A 19,729-nucleotide genomic window follows, 5' to 3' on the forward strand; every position below is an offset into this window, starting at 1 on the left:
ACCCTTAACACCAGGGCAGCCTCAGAATGATCAGAGACTGTTGACATTCTGTCTGTAGCTTAAGTCATAGATGCTCAGCAACTGTATCTATACTTATGGAAACAAGATAACAATGATGTTTTTAGTTGCTCCTTAGGGTAATATGTTATATTATATATAATAGGTGACACATATATCCTGACCAGCTTCCCATAGGAATCCCATTTTATTTCTGTTCTTTGCCAAGAAAAAATGGAATCAGTCTGAAGGATTCCCATCCCTGTTTGTTGTTGGAGGCTCCACATAGTGACTGCCACAAGTACCATCTTACCCTTGACACTTTACCAAGTTCCTTCAATTCCCTAACATGCAAACCAAGAAGTTCTGGCCCATGATCAGATCTGCTATGCCAGAGCTAGGTATGCTTTTCTGGGATATACAACATTGATACCTAGACTCTGCAGGCAGATTCATCTTCGTATAATACCCCAGTGTATCCCTTTCCTCCCATCCTCTCCTGAATAATTCTCATGTTTCTGTTTCCTCCAGTGTCTTACATTCTGACTGACCCATCTTTCTTGGGCAGGAGAGAGAAGAGTGATGTCACCAGAAATGATGTTACTCTTGTGCTTCTCCCTGTGTTGTGGAAAGTAGGCATCTTCCCAGGGACTAGGCTGGAGGCCCACATATGAACCTGAACAGAGGCATGTGTCCTCTTTAGCACATGATTCCCACTTGTCATCTCCAGTGACTGTTTGGGTCCTAAGGAAACAAGTATATTTACAAAATCAATCAAGGTATCTTCTCATTCCCTGGATCTTGGAATAACCAGCTGTGTAGTGGTGACCAGGAACAAGTCCACAGAGCTATAGAGCAAGTCCCTGACAGGCAGTTCCATTTTAGGAATCCCTTAAGCCCTGAGCCTCAAGACAGAATTTTTTTTAAAGATTTATTTGTTTACTATGTACACAGTATTCTGCCTACATGTGTCCCTGGAAGCCAGAAGAGGGCATCAGATCTCATTACAGATGGTTGTGAGCCACCATGTGGTTGGTGGGCATTGAACTCGGGACCTCTGGAAGAGCAGTCGGTGCTCTTAACTGCTGAGCCATCTCTCCAGCCCCCTCAAGACAGAATTTGATTCAGACTTTAGACTAGATTCTATCAGCAGCAACTGACCAGTTGGAAAGCCCCAATCCAATAGGATACTCCTTAGAGAGGTTCCTTTTTGGGAGATCAAGGGTGGTCCCTGTAGCAGCCAGGCTAGGCCTCAGGTCTGACTCTATCTTGTTTCTGTAGCATTGTGTTGACATACTCACTCCTCAAAACAATTGTGATTTAAACATATGATTGACAGCTGGTGTCAGTCTGGAGTTGTATCCAATATAAGCATTCCCTTACAGTGACCTCACAGGGTTCCTTGGCTCAACAAATGGAGGATATCATACTGGGTAACATGGCTATTTCTAAACACACAGGATATCTTTTTTTAAATTACATTTATTTATTTATTTATTTATTTATTTATTTATTTATTTATTTATTTATTTATTTATTTATTTATTTATTTATTTATTGTGTGTATGTATTGTGAGTGTGCATGCCACAGAATGCTTATGGAGGTCAAAGGAAAAGGACAAGGTGTATGAATTGGTTCTCTTCTACAATGTGAGTCCTGAAGATTGGACTCAGGTCATCAAGTTTGGAAGTAAGTGCCTTTACTTGCTGAACCATCTTGTTGGTTCAGGGTCTCTTTCTTTGTTTCTTTCTTTTTAATTTTTATTTCATGTATGAGTGCTTTGCATGTATACCTGTACACCAGAAGAGGGCATCAAATCCTATTATAGATGGTCATGAGCCACCATGTAGTTGCTGGGAATTGAACTCAGGACCTCTGGAAGAGCCAGTGCTCTTAACCCCTGAGTCATCTCTCCAGCCCCTTTTTGTTTTTTCAAGGCAGGATTTTTCTGTGTAGCCCTGGCTGTCCTGGAACTCTCTCTGTAGACCAGGCAGCCCTCAAACTCACAGAAATCTGCCTGCCTCTGCCTCCTGAGTGCTGGGACTAAAGGTGTTGGCTACCACCCCCCAGCAAGACTCTGCCATTGGAAGAAATCTAGTCTCAGTTCCTTTCCCTCTTCCCCTTCTGAGTCCCACAAAAGCCACTTGTGGGCACTGTGGAGTTCAGGTTCTGACTGTTGCTTCCTCTTGTGATTATCCTACTTCCCCTGAGCTACTGAAATGTTCAGTGTCCATAGACTTTGGAAGACTGTTCCCAGTACCTCTGCCTGATGGAAGATGAGGGTACTCATGGCCACAGCCACCTGGTTTCTGGAGCCTTGATTCTGGGTTGTTAAAGAACATGTCATGTGCCGGGCGGTGGTGGCACACGCCTTTAATCCCAGCACTCGGGAGGCAGAGCCAGGCGAATCTCGTGAGTTCGAGGCCAGCCTGGGCTACCAAGTGAATTCCAGGAAAGGCGCAAAGCTACACAGAGAAACCCTGTCTTGAAAAAACAAAAAAAGAACATGTCATGCATCTTTCTTACACTTCATACCAGGCAGGTCAGAAGGTACCCTGCTTCTGGAACTCAATGGTGGAGTGGGGCTTCATAGAGAAGAGAGAAGATGCTGCAGTGTCACAAAAGCGTGGGATCCCCAGTATGTCCAAGCAGGTGACCATCTTCAAAGGCCACCATTGGGACATTTGGAGCCCCTGGGCTGAGAGAGAAGAAAGGACCCACCCTGCTTAGATGCTAAGCAGGAGAAGCCTGGAGCCAGGCTTTCTGCCTTTGGTAAGGAATTCCAGGATGGATATGGGAAGGGTGACTTGGGAATTCTGACCCTTCCAGCATCTGAATCTGCAGGGAGCTGGTCCTAAGGAACATCCCACCCCCAAGTACTCCCTGAGAATTCATGGCTGCTACTTTCTCACACCTGGCCATGACTGCCAGCAAGTGAGGTAAAATTGCACTGTCCAGGAGCATTCTTAGATCAGAGCACAGGACAGGAGGAAGGAGGCAGGATTCCAAGGGGCTATAAAACCCCTGAGGGGGCAGGGGCATTGAGACTGGCTCCACAGAATACCTCAGCTAAGGTGTTGCAAAGAGCATGCACTTTTGGGACAGTAGGAACATTAGGAGGTGTCCATGCTGCCTATAACTCTCCTAACCACAGAAACTCATGGGCTCTTGGTGGAGAATACCTACCCCAAACCAATATGGTGAGATAATACTCCTCCATAGTCCTTGTGCAATGACTATAGGTGCTAAGGTTAGCCTAGGGTACCACTGGACTAGGTGACCTCGGGACTCCTGTGAAACCGTTACATTAGAATGTTGTAACTCTCAGCTCTCCTGCTCTAGTATGCTCTGCAGCTCACAGGCTCAAGGACTGGCCATAATGACGGAGCAGGCCCAGCCTGCTCTGGGGTCCTCAGTCTTTCTCTGCCTTCTGTAGAGTCTCTCCACAAAGTTTCCCATAAAATTATGGGCAGATGCTGCTGTCTGGCCTTGCAGAAGCTGGGAGTCTGAGAACCTGAATGAGAATCCACACGTTTGTGCCACTGCCACTAGATTTATTAAGGTTGCCAACACATCCACTAAGAGGGCCATCAAGAAAGCCCCAGCCGCACCTGGCCTGGTGTCTGAACAGGGGACCATACTTCCTGCCTAGGGAGCTCCTTTAGGGAGAGTCCAAAGTCAGACACGTTATAAGGACTAGACAGTTCAGTGTGGGAAGAGAAGCAGGAAGCTGGGGGTATAGGGAAGCGGGTAGGAGCAGGAACAAAATTTGCATCTAGACAGAATTGAACAAAACAAAAACAAAACCCAAAAATGTTCTCATCGCTGCTGGGTCCAATGCTCCTTAGCCAGACATCTCCTCCCGCTGCTCCTTGTTCCTGCGCACCTCAGCAGCATGCAACTCCTGTGAAGAGAGGTGAAGCCCTGAGGAGCGGCCAAGGGTAAGGGTGTCCCTAGGAACTTCCAGATATATATATATATACATATATAGTCGGCAGCCATCACCGCACTCCAGGAGCACTGGAGCCACAGTGTTTAGGGATCAGACTAAGGGACTGGGCATCTGACCTCCAGCATAAACAAGTTCCATTCCCTCTTGGAGCTGAGTACTGTGGGGATGCAAATTCCTTCAGAGCACTTCTTAATTAATTTAACTATATATTACTGTGATTGCTAAATATGTCTCACTAGGACCAGATTCCAATGCTGAGGGAAGTACTCAACTAAAAAAAAAAAATAGGCTATAAAGACATTATTAGGACCCCCTTCTTCACTCAGTGTACAGACCGGATCCCACACCTAGAGCCTGCCCAGCAGTGATCACGCCCCCCACATCAACGCCCCCCAACCCTGCGCCCACCTTCTCGCGCAGCCGCTCGCGCAGTGCTGCAAGGTGAGCCTCGCGTATCTCCTTGCTCAGCTCCATCTTGTAGTTGAGCTTCTCCTCCGCCAGGCGGCTAAAGTTATTATTTTCTTCCAGCGCCTTGTGCAGCACCTCACGCTCGTGCTCACGCCGCTCCGCCAGCTGCTTCAGCACCTGAGCCTCCTGCGTCTGCGTTGAGCCAGGAGTTAGTAAGCAGCGACTGAGACCCCTCCTGAGCCAGGCCTTCACTCTCTGGTGCCCAACCGCTACAAACCCTACGTGCGCCTCACCTGCCAGGACATGGACCTAGCTCCATCTAATACCCATCAATCACTCTTCCCTCAGTCCCTGGGACTAATTTCTGTGAGCTTAGGGACCTTACACTATCCTGCATCCAATTTGCTTGGGACTTCTGGGGCCTTTGCACTGAAAATTCTGCTTGCCAGGAGGCCCCTCCAGTGCCAGGTGAACCGCAGTGGCTTGCTTTGTGCTACCCTTAGCCACAGTCTCCTTGTTGGACTGAGAACTCCCGAGCCCACAAATGTTGAAGAAAGAGGGTAAATTCTGAACCCTGAGCTGCGGTGACTTCTCCAGACAACTCTCCGTTGAGCACTGAGCAGGTATAGATGCAGCTAGGGCAGCTAAGTTCCTAGCTCCCCACTGCTGCTCAGCAAAGAAATGTGTGCACAGGGATCTGGGAAGGGACATCGTGGTGCTACACTGCCCCACCCTGCTGGGGAAAGGAACGTCTGATGACTGCTGGGAAAATGGATAATGAGGAGAGCGGGGATCCGTAGGGCGATTAGCTCCTGGCCTAGGCTGCCTCCTGAATGATGCTGGGGACCCATGAGTACATCAGTTTTCAAGATAAACTTGTTGATCCTGGGTCCTTCTGTGCATGGATTAAGTAATTTCTCCTGTCCAATAGACTTTGCTTCTGGGATCTCAATCCTAGAACAAATCTTGTTCTCTGTGTTTCAGTTATAAAGAGGCTAGTGTGAGGAGGGGCTGGGAGTCCCATTCATACAGGGCCCGCTGAACTACCTAACCAACCCAACTAAGGATCTTCAAATGTGAGAGACCTTTTCTCCTCACTCCTCTGCCTTGAAAGAGTGCTAGCCTACACTTTATATCCCCAAGGCTCCTCCTGGGGGAACACAAGCTGACCTCCCTCTGCCATGATCAAAGTTGAGGTCCCCCTCAAGAATGTGGTTCCTGTTGTCCTATGTTTGTCACCATCTCAGCACCATCCTTCTCTCTCTCATCCCAATTGCTCAGCCGCAAGTCCTGCACTTCCCAGCCCAATGTCCTGATCAAGCAAAGGGCCTGGTCAGCAATGCCAAGTGTATGTGGAGAGTCCTTGCCTTCCTCCGCTCCTCAGCTGCCTCCAGCCGCTTCTGCAGCTCCTCCAAGGAAGCATCCTTCCTCTTGGGGGGAGAGGAGAGCACAGGGCTCTCTGGAGATAGGTCAGAAGGAGACTTGAGGATGACCTCGAAGCTCTGGCCAGAGGCTCGCTTGTCCAGCTGTTTCACTTCCATATCTGCAGGGAAGACCAGATGGGGACTTAATGAGGCCTAGCCAGAGGATACAGGCAGTATGAGAGGCCTTCTCCCAGCACACATCTTAGCAAGGGTTGAGAAAGGGGTGCAGTTGCTCAGGTGGTACTCTTGGGCATGGGTCCCTCTTCCCAGAATGACTCTCTGCAGCAGCCAGCCAGGCCACAGTATTACCAGAGGTCAGAAGAAACAAGAGAAGTAAGGTGGTCATGCCCTAGCTGAGCAGGGCTAACAGCTGTGTGGATACACTCACCCCCATACTGGTAGATGGTGTTGGGGTGAGGCTGTGAGTAGAAGCAGGAGCAGATGAGAGACAGCACAGACAACTCCTTCATCTTCTCCTTGTAGGCTGTGGATATGAAGTCAAGATGAGCAGGTACTATAACCATCCTGACATTTCTGTCTTCCTTTTCTACATTGCTCTTTATCTATGTGCATATTTGTTTTTCATTTTGAAACAGGATCTCATGGAGTCCAGACTGGCCTTAAACTCACTATGTAGCCAAGAATGACCTTGAACTCTTTATCCTTTTGCTTCCACCTCCCAAAAGCTGGATGTATAGTTGTGCACCACCATGCCTCTGTTTTGAGACAGTCTTGTTATATAGCCCACGCTGGTCTGGAACTCATTACGTATACCAAGCTGGTTTTTTAACTCATGTTCCCTGCCTGGCCTGTCTCTGTCTCTTGTATTTTTTGTATGTTTCTCTCTTCCTTCTGTGGTCTGAATGTTCTCTTCCATGTTAGGAGGTGAGCAGGTCATAAAGGTGCAAATTGGAGTAAAGCCTTGCCTGAAATAAGAAAATCAAAACAGTTTTGGGTTTTGTTTTGTTTTTGTTTTGTGCAGACTCTTAAATGAGATTAATGACTTTACTGCACAGTATCCTTAGTAATTCTTCAGCTCTTCTAACGTGTGAGGTCACAAGGACTCACCTTCACTAGACAAGCAAACCTAGTGTTGCCTTGACCTGGAGCTTTTAGTCTATAAAGAGGTAAATTTCTACTTCTTAGAAGAAACACATCAGTCTAAAGGTATTTTTTTCTGATCAGTCTGAACAAACTAGAACACTTCTGTCAGGGTCTCTGCCCTTTTGTCTTTTTTACTTAATCACTATTCTTGTGTTTTTTTTCCTTTTGGAATTTTGCTTGTTTGTTTTGTTTTTCTTTTTTTTTTTTTTTTGGTTTTTCGAGACAGGGTTTCTCTGTGGAGCTTTGCGCCTTTCCTGGAGCTCACTTGGTAGCCCAGGCTGGCCTCGAACTCACAGAGATCCGCCTGGCTCTGCCTCCCAAGTGCTAGGATTAAAGGCGTGCGCCACCACCGCCCGGCTTGTTTTTCTTTTTTTAAACAGGGTTTTACTCCAGTCCAGGCTGGCATTCAGCTCCCAATAATCTTCCTGCCTCAGCTTCCTGTGTTAAGATTACAAATGTGCCAGGCAGTAGTGGCACATGTCTTTAATCCCAGCATTTGGGATACAGAGGCAGGCAGATCTCTGTGAGTTCAAGGCCAGCCTGGTATACAGAGAGAGTTCCAGGGCAGGCTCCAAAGCTACACAGAGAAACCCTCTTGAAAAAAAAAAAAGACTACAAATGTAAGTCACTGCACCCAGCTTCTTTGGGTCTTTCTATATCTCTGGTTACAGGTGTTCAAACTATTTCTTTCTCTGAGCTTCTATTTCTGATTACTTGTAACTTTGTGTCTTTGGTTTACAGGTCTCACTATGTATTCTTGGCTTGCCTAGGACTCCCTATGTGGATCAGGTGATCCTCAAATTCACAGAAGTCTGCCTGTCTCTGCTACGATTCTCATGACCAGGACAAGTACAAATGTAGGGAGCCCTCCCTGGAGCCCTCCCTTTCATTCCTGCCTCCCTCCCTTCTTCCCTTTTTTCCTTCCCAAAGACTACATCTTGCTATGCTGCTCAAAATGGCCTTGAATGCTCTGGTTCAAGTGATCCTCCTGCCCGCAACTCCCAAATAGCTGAGACTTCCACCTGTAGGGCATTTGTCTCTGGCTTGTAAACTTAGCTGTAAACTTGCATCTCAGACACCACCTCCACATCATTTATCACTTTGAGGTGAATCTTTGTTCTCTCCAGACATCCACTCACTGCCCTTTCAGGTAGGCTTGGAGCCCACGTTCCACCAAGGAAAAAGACAAAGGAGATGTCCACTCAGCCCTACAAACTCACTGTTTCCTTCCAGATCAAGTGCCAACCATCCAGTGCCTCTGCTACCCAACCAGAAAGGGAGGCAAGCCTGATGCTATGACCCTGACTCCAGATGGAAAAAAAAAAAAAGACACTCACCTTTTTTGTTTGTTTTGTTTTGTTTGTTTGTGTGTGTTGTTGTTTGTTTTTGTTTGGTTTTGGTTTTGGGTTTTTGAGACATCGTTTTCCTGTGTAGCTTTTGGGTGTCTTGAAACTCGATCTATAGACCAGGCTGGCCTTGAACTCACAGAGATCTGCCTCCTGAGTGTTGGGAATAAAGGCATGCACCACCACCACTACCTGGAGAGACACTTACTTTTAAAATGTAAGTAACCGAACTGTTGTGAGACCATCCATTTGTGAACCAGCTCCTTGGAGACTACTGTCTTGGTAAAGTTCAACAGTCCTGCAAGCCCAGTACAGTTACTCCATTCCATGGGGCAATACTAGGTCATAGTTTACTGGTATGACATTAGCAACATTCATTGAAATGCAGTTCCAGATTATCACTGTTCTTCCCTCCATCCTAGCAATTCCCAAAGTCTGGTAGGCTATGAGACTCAGACCTAGGTCTCTAGATAGACACAAGAAGAGGAGGAGGAAGAAGAGGAGGGGGAAAGAAGGAGGCTGCTTCAATGTCTGATTATCTACTAGCATCATTTGAGGGAACAGACAAGAGGAACCTGGACAAACATTTAGATAGACCAGAAACATTCTGATCAAGTTTTACCCAATAATTTTTAAAAATTGAGTTGGGTCAGGCAGTGGTGGCACATGCCTTTAATCCCAGTACTAGGGAGGGAGAGGCAGGTGGACCTATGAGTTCAAGGCTAGCCTGGTCTATAGGGTGAGTTCCAGGACAGCCAGGACTACACAGAAAAACCCTGTGGGGGGGGGGATGAGTTGGCATAGAATTAAAGATATGAGGTAGAAGTGGTCAAAACTTTCATGGTAAGTTTTGTCCTCCCACAACAAGCACAGAGAATGCTGTTTTGATTTAAATTTTCTAATAACTCAGATTTATTTGGAAGCAGCATGGAGACCAAGAGGCAGCAGAGAGGGCAGAAAGGAACCCGAGTGGGCAAGTCAAGGCTAGTCATTGTCTTAAGAAGAATTTGGGAAGGAAAAGAGATAGAAGCAAGAAGGGGCAGGCCTCAAAGGGGACTTCATGCTTTTTATTTTTTATTTTATTTTATATGTATGGGTGCATTTTTTTCCTCCATGTACATCTGTACACCACATTTGTGCTTGGTGTCCATGGAGGTCAGAAGAGTGTGGTCAGACTGGAGTTACAGAGGTTTGTGAGCCACCACCATGTGGGTGCTGAGAATCAAACCTGGGTCCTCTGGAAGATCAGCCAGTGCTCTTAAGCTCTGAGTCATCTCTCCAGCCCCTTGCTTTGTTTTTTCTTCTCTTCTCCCTTCTACCCCCTCCTTCCTTTTTTCCTTTCCTACTTTCTTCCTTTCTCCTTTCTGGCTTTTTTGTTTGTTTGTTTGTTTTTAAGACAAGGTGCCGGGTGGTGGTGGCGCACACCTTTAATCCCAGCACTCAAGAGGCAGAGCCAGGCGGATCTCTGTGAGTTAGAGGCCAGTCTGGTCTACTTACTGAGTGAGTTCCAAGACAGGCACCAAAACTACACAGAGAAACCCTGTCTTGGAAAAGAAGAAGAAGAAGAAGATGATGATGATGATGATGATGAAGAAGAAGAAGAAGAAGAAGAAGAAGAAGAAGAAGACGGTATAATGTAACCTAGGCTAACTTTGAACTCACTATGTATTGAAGCCTGGCCTTGAACTCCTGATCATCTTGCCTCCACCTCCTGAGTGTACTGTGCTTAGCCAAGTTTTGTTTTTTTCATAAACAACATCTACTCATGTATTTGTGCTATGAAAAGGTTAATCCAACAAAGGAGGTAGAGGGACGTGCTCCAGATCATGTGATAAGGAGCTAGAGAATTTGAGAGATTAACAGCAACAAGTTAGTAAATATCTTGTGCATCTAGAAGATGTCAGTCTTGTGCTAAGGAGACAGGAGGGCAGGAGTAAGAAGAGGGTCTTGGCTAGGGCAGGACAGACCTGGACCTGGGAGAGGCCAGAGAGGAGTTTTGTTCTTGTCAAGTCTGACGAGACTAGCACCCACCCCCTGCCAGTCCTAGTGTTTCATATTATCACTTCTCATCTTGTATCCAAACCCCTGATAGGCTGACCTCAAAGGTCAGGCCGGGAACTTGGGGCCTGACAGTTGCTCAAAGGCCATTTCTGCTTGAGCCTGAAACATTCACAGTGAAAGGACGGCAAGTTCATAGCAGATAGCATCAAGTTTATCTAGAAGACAGGAGGCTGTCTTCTAGATAACTATCACTTCATCATGGGGAAGGCTGGCAGGGATTCAGGGAGCAGTACCAGCCTGGGCAGGTGTGAGCATCTGGAGAGAAGGGTAGGGTGCTATCCACCTGAGTCAGAGATCCCCGAAGTCAAAGCTCAACAAATAAGGGTTCAACTGGCAAGTGAGGTACCATATGCTGTAGCTGCAGTCAGGGGCACAGTGTCTGGTGGTCATGGACATTTCTTGGTATGGTTTCTCTCAGTCTGATAGACAATGAGGAACTTTCTTCCCATAAGACAGATCTTCAAGGAGCAAATAGAAAAGTGACCATAGGCAGGGCCTGCTCTATGATCTGGCTGCAGAAAAGTGAGCATGTTGGAGAGGACAGGACAACTGGTGAGGAACTGGTACTTAGAGACAATAAGCAAGAGGAAGACCTTACCTGTGGCTGATGGGCGAGGTCTGGCTATAGCACAAAGCTGAAGTTGGGTCCGTGTTTTTGGAGCTGGAGCTTAAAGGGTCTTTTACACACCTGGTCCCCTCCTAGGATGATACTGAAATTCTCTAGGCGTGAGGGGTGGGATCAGGGCGGGACCGCGTGATGGGTGGAGTTTGTACCAAGGGCCAAAGCCAAGGAGTGGGAGAACCACGCATTGACCTATTTGACCGACGAGATCAGCCTCCTGGGCTGAGGGAAGGAAAGGCAGCAAGAGCATGTGGTTCTTAGAGGAAACCAAGGTCAGGGGGTGGGGGTGGGGGTCCTGCAGTCTCAAGCGCCCAGAAAAAAAGACCAAGCCCTGCTGGGGCTGGGGACTGGGCGGGGCATCCAGTGTGGGAGGGGTTGTCCAGCTTTAGGTTCTCAGGTCAGGAAAGGAGCCACAGCAACCACCCCAGAGCCTAGTATCCTCTTGGTGTCCTCCCCTCCGCCTGCTTTCGACCCTTTATGCAGTCTGAGGTGTAGAAGACTCCCTACGAAAGCAGACCTCACCACACCCCAGAAAGGTTTGGAAATGCAACAGCCTCTCCTTCACTTACACCCAGTGGCGCAAAGGGCGGAGATTTTTCTGGCTGGAGCAGGTGGCCCTAGCATCGCAGAAGGTGGTCTCCAGTTGCAGCGGTCACAGAGGGAAATCGAGGTGGAGAAGCCTCGCTTGTTGCAGGCTCAAGCCTCCCTCTGCGAGCTGTTGAGAGGTCCTCTCCTGTGTTCCCGAGCCCCTCCCCCACTTCTCAGGGACCGAGGTCCAGGGCTTCTGCGGAAGGTCCCACCTCCCCCTCAACTCCCTACGAAGACGCAATGGCACTGAAATCCAAGGTTTCTGGAGCCTTAGAGGACCTCCTAGCTCCACTGCAGACACTTTTATGTGTCTGCAAGCAAGAATCCGCAGAGCCACTCTGCCGCAGTCGCACCTTGGCCCCGCACCCCAGCGCCCGAAGGGGCAATGCGCCCGGGAGCCCGACTTCACGCAGAGCTGCCTAGGGCGCGGCTGCTGCCCGGCGTCCGACTGCGGCTCCTCCCGCACTTGAGTCCCCTCCCGCCCTTGAGGGCTCCGGACCCCACGTTCTTGCAAAGCCCAGTCTCGCCATGCAAAGGTTCAACATAGGAAAACGGAGTCAGTAACTTGTTCCTGCGTCAGGCAAGGCCTCTGCTTAGACAATGGCCTCTGCTCAGACCCACCACTGTCCCACGATCCCACCCCCAGGCCCCCGAGCCCTACCGGATACGGTGCTGGCCATGGTGCTGGCGGTGGCTGGGGTTGCGGAGGCCGGAGGGATACGGGCGGCGTCTGGGAGCTGCAATCGGCGAATGCTGCAATGCTGTGGAGGGGAGGGAGGAAGGGCGGGTGCGGCAGGAGGGGGAGGGAGAGAGGGATGGATGGAGGGAGAGGGGGTGGAAGGAAGGGGAGGGGAGAGGAAGAAAGAGAGGAAAGGAGAGAGGAGAGAGGAAAGGAGAGAGAGAGAGAGAGAGAGAGAGAGAGAGAGAGAGAGAGAGAGAGAGAGAGAGAGAGAACAACCGAGGGTAACAACTATCAAAGGAAAGACAGTGGGAGGGATGGAGGGAGAGAAGAGCAAAGGATGTAGCAAGAGGCCTATGTTTCATCTGCAGGCAACCGTGGATGACACTTCTGTAATATGGCTTTGTGTGTTTTGGAGGATATGGAGATAAGACTCATTCCTCAGAACAGGCAAAGAAGGAACAAGGCTAATGTGGGCCTGTTCCATAGTCAGGGTAGGTGACAGAAGCTGCTGGAGGCTGGATGACCACTTAGCCCCTGTCTGTGCTGAAAGAAAGGGATTCGCTGGTTTGCAAGGGGTGATACTGGCCTGCAAGAATGTCTGAGGTAACTCTGTGTCCAGGGAATGAGCAGGTTCTGATTAAATAAAGGGAATGATGCGGCCTATGATTTGATGTGACTTCAAGTCAAGTTCAAGCACCAGCTTTGACATTCTCTATTTGATGGATAAAGAATATCTAGCCTCTCTGGGCCTTTGCTTCTTTGGTGTAAGATGAAGCCAAAATGCCAGCCCCCAGAAGATGGAAAAGAGAAGATGTGGCTGAGCTGAGTGTATACATGTAGTTTTGTTCTAGTTTCATTTCTGTGGTGATAAAATTCTCTGGTCAAGGGCTGGGTGTGGTAGTGAATGCCCTTAGTTCCAGCACTTGAGAGGTAGGATCTCTGAGTTTCAGGCCAGCCAAGGCTGCATAGTGAGACCCTGAAGGGAAAAAATAAGCTCTGGCAAAATGCAACATAGGAGGAGGATTTATTTCACCTTACAGGTTACAGTCTATCATTGAGGGTTTCGAGGCCAGAACTTGAAATCAGGTCTGCTTGCTATTCCATAAAGGATTACCTCTGACCAAGAAACCCAGTCACTTTTAAGGAAATGCAGCAGGGACAATGGAGAAATGCTGCTTTCTGGCCCACAAGCAGGCTTATATTTAGCGAGCTTTCTTTCTTTTTTTTTTTTCTTTTTTAAACTTTCTTTTTATTTATTCTTTGTGTCTTTCACATCATGCCTCCCAATCCTACCCATCCCCTGCCCTGCCCAAATAAAACAAAATAAAATTTAAGAGAAAAAAAAGGAAGGAGAAAATCTTGTCATGGAAGCTACAATGTGGCACAGTGAGCCACACAGTAAACTCCTTTATCCAAACATTTTTACATGCAGGCGTTCATTACAAAGAGTCATTGGTCTGGTTTGAGGCCCCTGGTCTCTGCTACACCATTGACACTGGGCCCTCACTGGGTCTCTTCCTGGACATCCCGTTTCTGCCCTGTGTCATGGAGATCCTGCAGCCCTGGGTCTGAAGGACCAACCTGACACCACCCTACCCACCTCCCCCCACCCCGTCCTCCAGCAGATCACAGATGGGGTGGATGTTAGGGTGGGCCAACACATAACCCTGGTTCTGGGCCTGGGTAGCCAGCTCTTCCTGGTCTTCACCACCAGGGTGAGTTCTCCAGCATTGCCCTGACTAGTTCACCCCTAGCAGCACCGAGCAAGGAGTGTGGTCAGTTCTCTGGCTTTCACGTCCTCAGGGTTTGTGCTCCCATACCTACACCTTCAGGGCCGTGCTCTATGGTGTTGCCCAGGCTTTCCCGAGTGCTGCAGCTGATGAGGGGCAGGGACAGCTCCCCCACTCTTACAACCTCAGGGCCAGCTCTTCCACCTATCTCAGGTGTTGAAGGAGCGGGGGCATCTTTCCCCCACCAATGCTACCACATGACAGATGAGTAATGGGGACAGCTTTCCCAAACTAACAACATCTGGGCTGGCCCACCCACACCTCTGCCAACAGGTTCAGCTCTACTGTGCTGCCCAGGTGAGGTGCAGGGTATACTCCCCTGAGTGTTGCAGCTGGTAAGGGGGAGGGTCAGCTCCTTCACCCACTACAGGTGGCAGGGTCAAGAGGGGAAGGGCATCTTTCCCTCATCCTTACCACCTCCACCACCACATAGGGGGATGTGGCCAGCTATCCCACTCTCACACCCTCAGGGCTATCTCACCAATACCTCTGCCAACAGGGTCAGTTCTACGGTGCTGCCTAGGCAGGGAGCAGGGCCCAATTTCCTGAGTGCTGCAGCTGGTAAGGGGGAGGGTCAGCTCAATCATCTGTCACAGGTGGTGAGGGGTGAGGGGTAAGGGGGCATCTCTCTCCTACCCACACTACCAGATGTGATGACAGACGAGTGGTAGGGGCAGCTCTCCTATGCTCACAACTTCCGGGCTGGCTAACCCACACCTCTGTCAACAGGTTGGCTCTGTTGTTCTGGCTAGGTGAGGTGTAGGACCTGCTCTTCCTAGTGTTGCTGGGGGGAGGGCAGAGACAGCTCTCTCACTTTTATGACCTCGGGGTCATTAGCTAGCTTGTGTGTGTGTGTGTGTGTGTGTGTGTGTGTGTGTGTGTGTGTGTGTGTTTTGGTTTTGGTTTTGGTTTTGGTTTTCTTTGTTCTCAATGTCCTGGAACTCACTTTGCAGACCAGGCTGCCCCTGAACTCAGAGATCTCCTTGCCTCTGCCTCCTGAGTGCTGGGATCAAAGGCATGCACCACCACCACCCAGCTAGCTTTCTTATATAGTTCAAGACAACCTACCTGGAGATGGTCTTGCCCACAGTCAGCAATTAACAATCAAGACAGTCCCCCAAAGACATGCACACAGTTAAATCTTGACTTGGGCAATCCCAAATTGAAATTCCCTTCTCATGTGACTCCAGGCTGTGTCAAGTTGACAGTTAGGGCTAACTAGGACAAGTGAGGAACCTGGTTTGCCTTTCCTGAGGAGAAATCCTGATATCCAAATGGAGTATCTCATCTACATTTGAGATGGAGTCATTGAAGCCAAGAGAAAAAAGATTGTTTCACAAGCATTTAACACATATGGGTAGGAATAAACTCTAAGAATCCTCCATGACCTGAAGGCAGATGAGACAGCTCAGAAAGGCAAAAGCCTGTGGTAAATCTAAGGACCAGGTACATATGGAGCCAGCCCAGTAGGGTTCCACACAATCTTGCACCTAGTCTATATACCTGAGCCTATGGATCTGACAGTCATGATTAAATTGCATTGTATGAAACAGAATACCTTCAAAGGGGAATATCCAGTGGAGTTGTATAGCTTGGAGTTCCCCCCTTTTATCTAAAGACCTCTCTCTCTCTCCCTTTCTCCCTCCCTCTCCCCCCTCTGTGTGTGTGTGTGTGTGTGTGTGCCTGTGTACCTGAGTGCACTTGTGTACAGGTACCCATAGAGGCCAGAGAAGGCATCAAATCATCTTAAGTTGTGGTTGTGATCTGCCCAGTGTGGATGCTTGGAACCGAATTCTTGTCTTCTTTAAGAGCAACAAGTAAAAAAAAAAAAAAAAAAAAAGAGCAACAAGTGCTCTTGACCACTGAGCCATCGCTCCAACCTTAACAGGAGCACTTTCAAATCAGGGAAGACAGTTCTCATTATAAAGTCAAGTAGCAAAGATATGAAAACTGTTTCCATCTTGTAGTCAGCAAGACCTTAGAACCAAAATCACCAGAAGCAAATGCTGCCAACATGAATAACCTGGATATAGGTTTGCCTTCAGACTCTCCAGACAGAAGTCCAGGCCTGATACATGAGGCCTAGAACAGGGCTTTGGTGTGAGTTAGAGTCAGGTCTCAGCACCAGCTTTGGCGTCTCTATTTAACATTCTCTATTGGAGGGAGAGTTTCTGACCTCTCTGAGCTTCTACATCTTCATGTAAGATGAAGCTATGATGCCAGACCCCAAAAGATGGAGGAGAGTGTACTAGAGATTGTCTTGAGATGTTTACTTGTGGCACTTCGTTATGTAAACACCAAGCTCACCAGGCGCTGGTGGCGCACACCTTTAATCCCAGCACTTGGAATCTCTGTGAGTTTAAGGCCAGCCTGGTCTACAAATCGAGTTCCAGGACAACTAGGACTGTTGCACAGAAAAACCCTGTCTTGAAAGGAAAAGAAAAGGAATACCAAGCTCATTCACACACAGAAAGCACAGTTCTTCTGTGTGCACACTATCACTGGAATTCTGCTTTGGAAGGGACTTGGAAGAAGAGAGAAACTCACAGATTTATTCCCAACAGTGGCCTTGATCCTAGTGGAAACTACCATGCCTTCTAGATTAGTTAGTGCACCTACACCTGGGTATTGTAGTATCCTTTAGATGGACTCAGATCCAGAGGCTGAAACTCAGTGGCTGAGATGAAGAGAAATAACCCTCTCGACCTTCCAGTCTTCTCTTGCAGATAGAAGAGCACACACCAAGGCAGGTTCACAGGACTGTATTGCCACAATCTCACCTTGGGCGCGCCTTCTCATGAACTTCTATCTTTGTCTGAACCCCACAGACCAGCTGTGTTGTTTGTTCCTGGCACAGTGTCAGGCACATAGTAAGGAAAATACTATGTACAGTCAGCATATTAAATGTTTGCCTCAGTATGGTGCCATGTTTGGGAGCAGACCTTGAGTTCTCACCAAGGTCAACTGAAGAAAGTTCATGAGCTGCTGCTTTTGGGATGTTACTCACAGACTAAGAGTTTACAGATCAGAACTCTTTACTTATCTGAGTAATAGTGGACCTCTAGGAGGAGTTCTGCATTTCAGAGGATATTCAGTCATTCAACAGCGCCTTTAAAACACCTGTTATGTGCTGAGGCTTGGAATACATCAGACAAAAGAGGACAGGAGAGGTGTACCAGAGTCCTGGTACTTGGCAGCTGCTAGCAATGAGGAGGCTCCTGGAGACAGATGCTGGTGGATCCATTCAGTTAGTTATTTCCAGTCTCCTAGACCTCAAGGCAGGCATCAGTATACTCCTGAACAGAGTGGGAGTGTTTAGATTAACTTATCTTTAGTCTGTTCTTATGAGTCTCTTTGAGCTTTTTACTCTCTGGAAGGTTTGTTATGTCCCAGTCACCTTTCAGAGTCCCAGGGCCAGCAACATGGTCTTTCTCATACTATCCCCAGAACAGTCTTCGTGGAAGCCTTTTCTGGCCTCTAGCCAAGGGAGCACCTTCACTATTATTTCCTTTCTTTATACTTATCACAATCTTATATGTGGTTGATTTACATCTACCCTGTGATTGAGAATATTTTGTCCACAGAGAACCCCTTGGAGTCTGCCAAAGCAGACACTAAATCCAAGTTTATTGACTTGGTTGAGATTCCTTAGCATCCTGCGTGAGACTTGCTATATCCTGCTTCAGTTTACTCCCTCATCTCTCAGGTTAGATTCAGGAGAATAGCTTTCACATGATTTGTTACTAGAGTTGTTAGAATCAGAGCATGGGCTCTAGCAGCCCTAATAATATGTGCTTAACAACTGGTTCTAAATACATCAATTAAGTAGACAATGCAATAGTAAAAGCAGAAAAAGATTTCTTCAATGTGGCAACATTAAGCAGAGGAACAATGAAGATCTCTCAGGTGATCTTCAGGGTTCTGACATAAGGTTTAGGATTATTTAGAGGACAAGAGGTATGATTACTAAGCAGTCTTGGGTCCTAGCCATCATTGTCTCTGGCTTCAGTCTCTCAGGCAGAGTGGTCTGACAAGTTGGCATAACTGTGTAAAATCTCTTTCCCTTGGAACTAGAAAAAATCATCCTGAGTGAGGTAACACAAACCCAGAAAGACAGTCATGGTATGTACTCACTCATAAGTGGATTCTAGATATAAAATAAAGAACAATCAGACCACAACCCATAGAACCATGGAGGCTATATATATAGCATGGAGGTCCCTAGGATGACTGTGGCTTATAATAAATTTCAGTTTTACTCAATTATTGAAAAAAATAGCCAAATGAATGGAAACACATGAACTATGAACCAAAGGCTGAGGGGCCCCCAGCTGGATCAGGCCCTCTGAATAGGTGAGACAGTTGATTGGCTTGATCAGTTTGGGAGGCAACTAGGCAGTGGGACCAAGGCCTGTGCTCATTGCATGAGTTGGCTGTTTGAAACCTGGAGCTTATGCAGGGACACTTGGCTCAGGCTGGGAGGAGGGGACTGGACCTGCCTGGACTGAGTCTACCAGGTTGATTGCAGTCCTCGGGGGAGGCTTTGCCCTGGAGGAGGTGGGAATGGGGAGTGGGGGGGGTAAGGGGAGGGGGTGGGAGGGGGGAGAACAGGAGACCCCGTGTCTGATATGTAGAACTGAATGGTATTGTAAAATAAAAAAATCTCTTTCCCTAAGACAAGTCCCTTCTTCAGCTGGTACCACTTCATTCTTTTCATTTCTTTCCTGGAAAATTCCAATTTCTTGGTGGTCCATTGTTTAAATAATTGGATAGTCAAAGGGAATATCAGAAGGATCTCTTTAGAATGTATTCATTCCTGCCAGAATGGTTTCATTGGAAGTTGTTCATGTTGCCTCAAAGTAACTATCTATATGCTGTGGAGCTAGACTTGCCTTGCTATGAACCCAGGTGACACATGAATCAATTCAGGCCTCAGCTCCACTAGTATCCCAGGAAGTTTTGTCTGTGCTTGGTGTCCATCCCAGTGTGTATGGCGTCCTTAATCGACAATTTCCCAGTGGCAGCTGAGGGTCTGAAAGACTGAAAGGCAGTGTACAGATGTGTCATAGTGTTCTGTAAGTATGTTCTTACATGCGTAAGTATGAGCATATCTGTGGGAAACTACCTGGGTATTAAAGAGAGCCAAAGAAAAGGCCCAAAACAAGTGTCTACTGGCAGTGGACAACCATTGAAACATCAATTTTTTTCTGGTGCCTTTTGGCACATATTGGGGTTGCCAGAAACAAACAAACATCTCTGATGTCAGGACTGCCCTCATGCTGCTCTCTCTTCCCTGGAGCTCCTGGTTGACTGTCAACTAGTGCTAGGTGCTGGAGATTTAGAGTACTTACCCTGACTGTTGGGAGTGAGGTGGAGGATGATTGGAAAATAAGCTGGACCCAGTGTAAGTGAGAGAGAAGGTAGTGAGGACTCACAAGATACAGTCGTTTATGGATTTTATATAAAAACGATAGAATTATACTCCAGCTGTGAAAAGATGCCTCTTTTGAGGCAAGGTCAGTAACCATGAGAAAGCTAGGATCTGTGTAGTTGTGTGGACAACGGTGGTGGCGTGGCTAAGTGAGCTAGTAGACGACAGAAGATCGAGCTCACGATGCAGAAGTGGGAGACGAGCGAGATTCTAGACAATTGCAAGTGCTCCGGCTAGAATACAGAGATAGGGCCAGGTCCGCAACGGGAAATCCGCGCGCGGGCGTCTAGAGGCGGAAGAAGCTGCGGGCCCAGAGGTCGGGG

General features: G+C 47.8%; 1 protein-coding gene across 1 annotated transcript; it reads right to left on the reverse strand.

Moving 5' to 3' along the window:
* Nucleotides 1-3,531: 3,531 nt before the first annotated feature.
* Nucleotides 3,532-12,317, reverse strand: Stmn3 (stathmin 3). Its single transcript, XM_006994610.3, has 5 exons — nucleotides 12,165-12,317; nucleotides 6,171-6,266; nucleotides 5,726-5,901; nucleotides 4,359-4,550; nucleotides 3,532-3,902 (listed from the first exon to the last, which is right to left on the reverse strand). Exons 1-5 carry the CDS (start codon nucleotides 12,181-12,183, stop codon nucleotides 3,843-3,845), a joined length of 543 nt encoding a protein of 180 aa, XP_006994672.1. The 5' UTR covers nucleotides 12,184-12,317; the 3' UTR covers nucleotides 3,532-3,842.
* Between the last annotated feature and the right edge of the window lie 7,412 nt (nucleotides 12,318-19,729).

This window comes from Peromyscus maniculatus, chromosome 4, assembly GCF_049852395.1.
Source record: "Peromyscus maniculatus bairdii isolate BWxNUB_F1_BW_parent chromosome 4, HU_Pman_BW_mat_3.1, whole genome shotgun sequence".
NCBI classification, from domain to species: domain Eukaryota; kingdom Metazoa; phylum Chordata; class Mammalia; order Rodentia; family Cricetidae; genus Peromyscus; species Peromyscus maniculatus.

Coding starts and splice junctions, on each gene's coding strand:
- Stmn3 (XM_006994610.3), bottom strand. Junction 5,902..6,170: donor CACCATCTACCAGTATGGGG/GTGAGTGTATCC, acceptor TCTTCCCTGCAG/ATATGGAAGTGAAACAGCTG. Junction 3,903..4,358: donor GCGAGCGGCTGCGCGAGAAG/GTGGGCGCAGGG, acceptor CTCTCTTCACAG/GAGTTGCATGCTGCTGAGGT.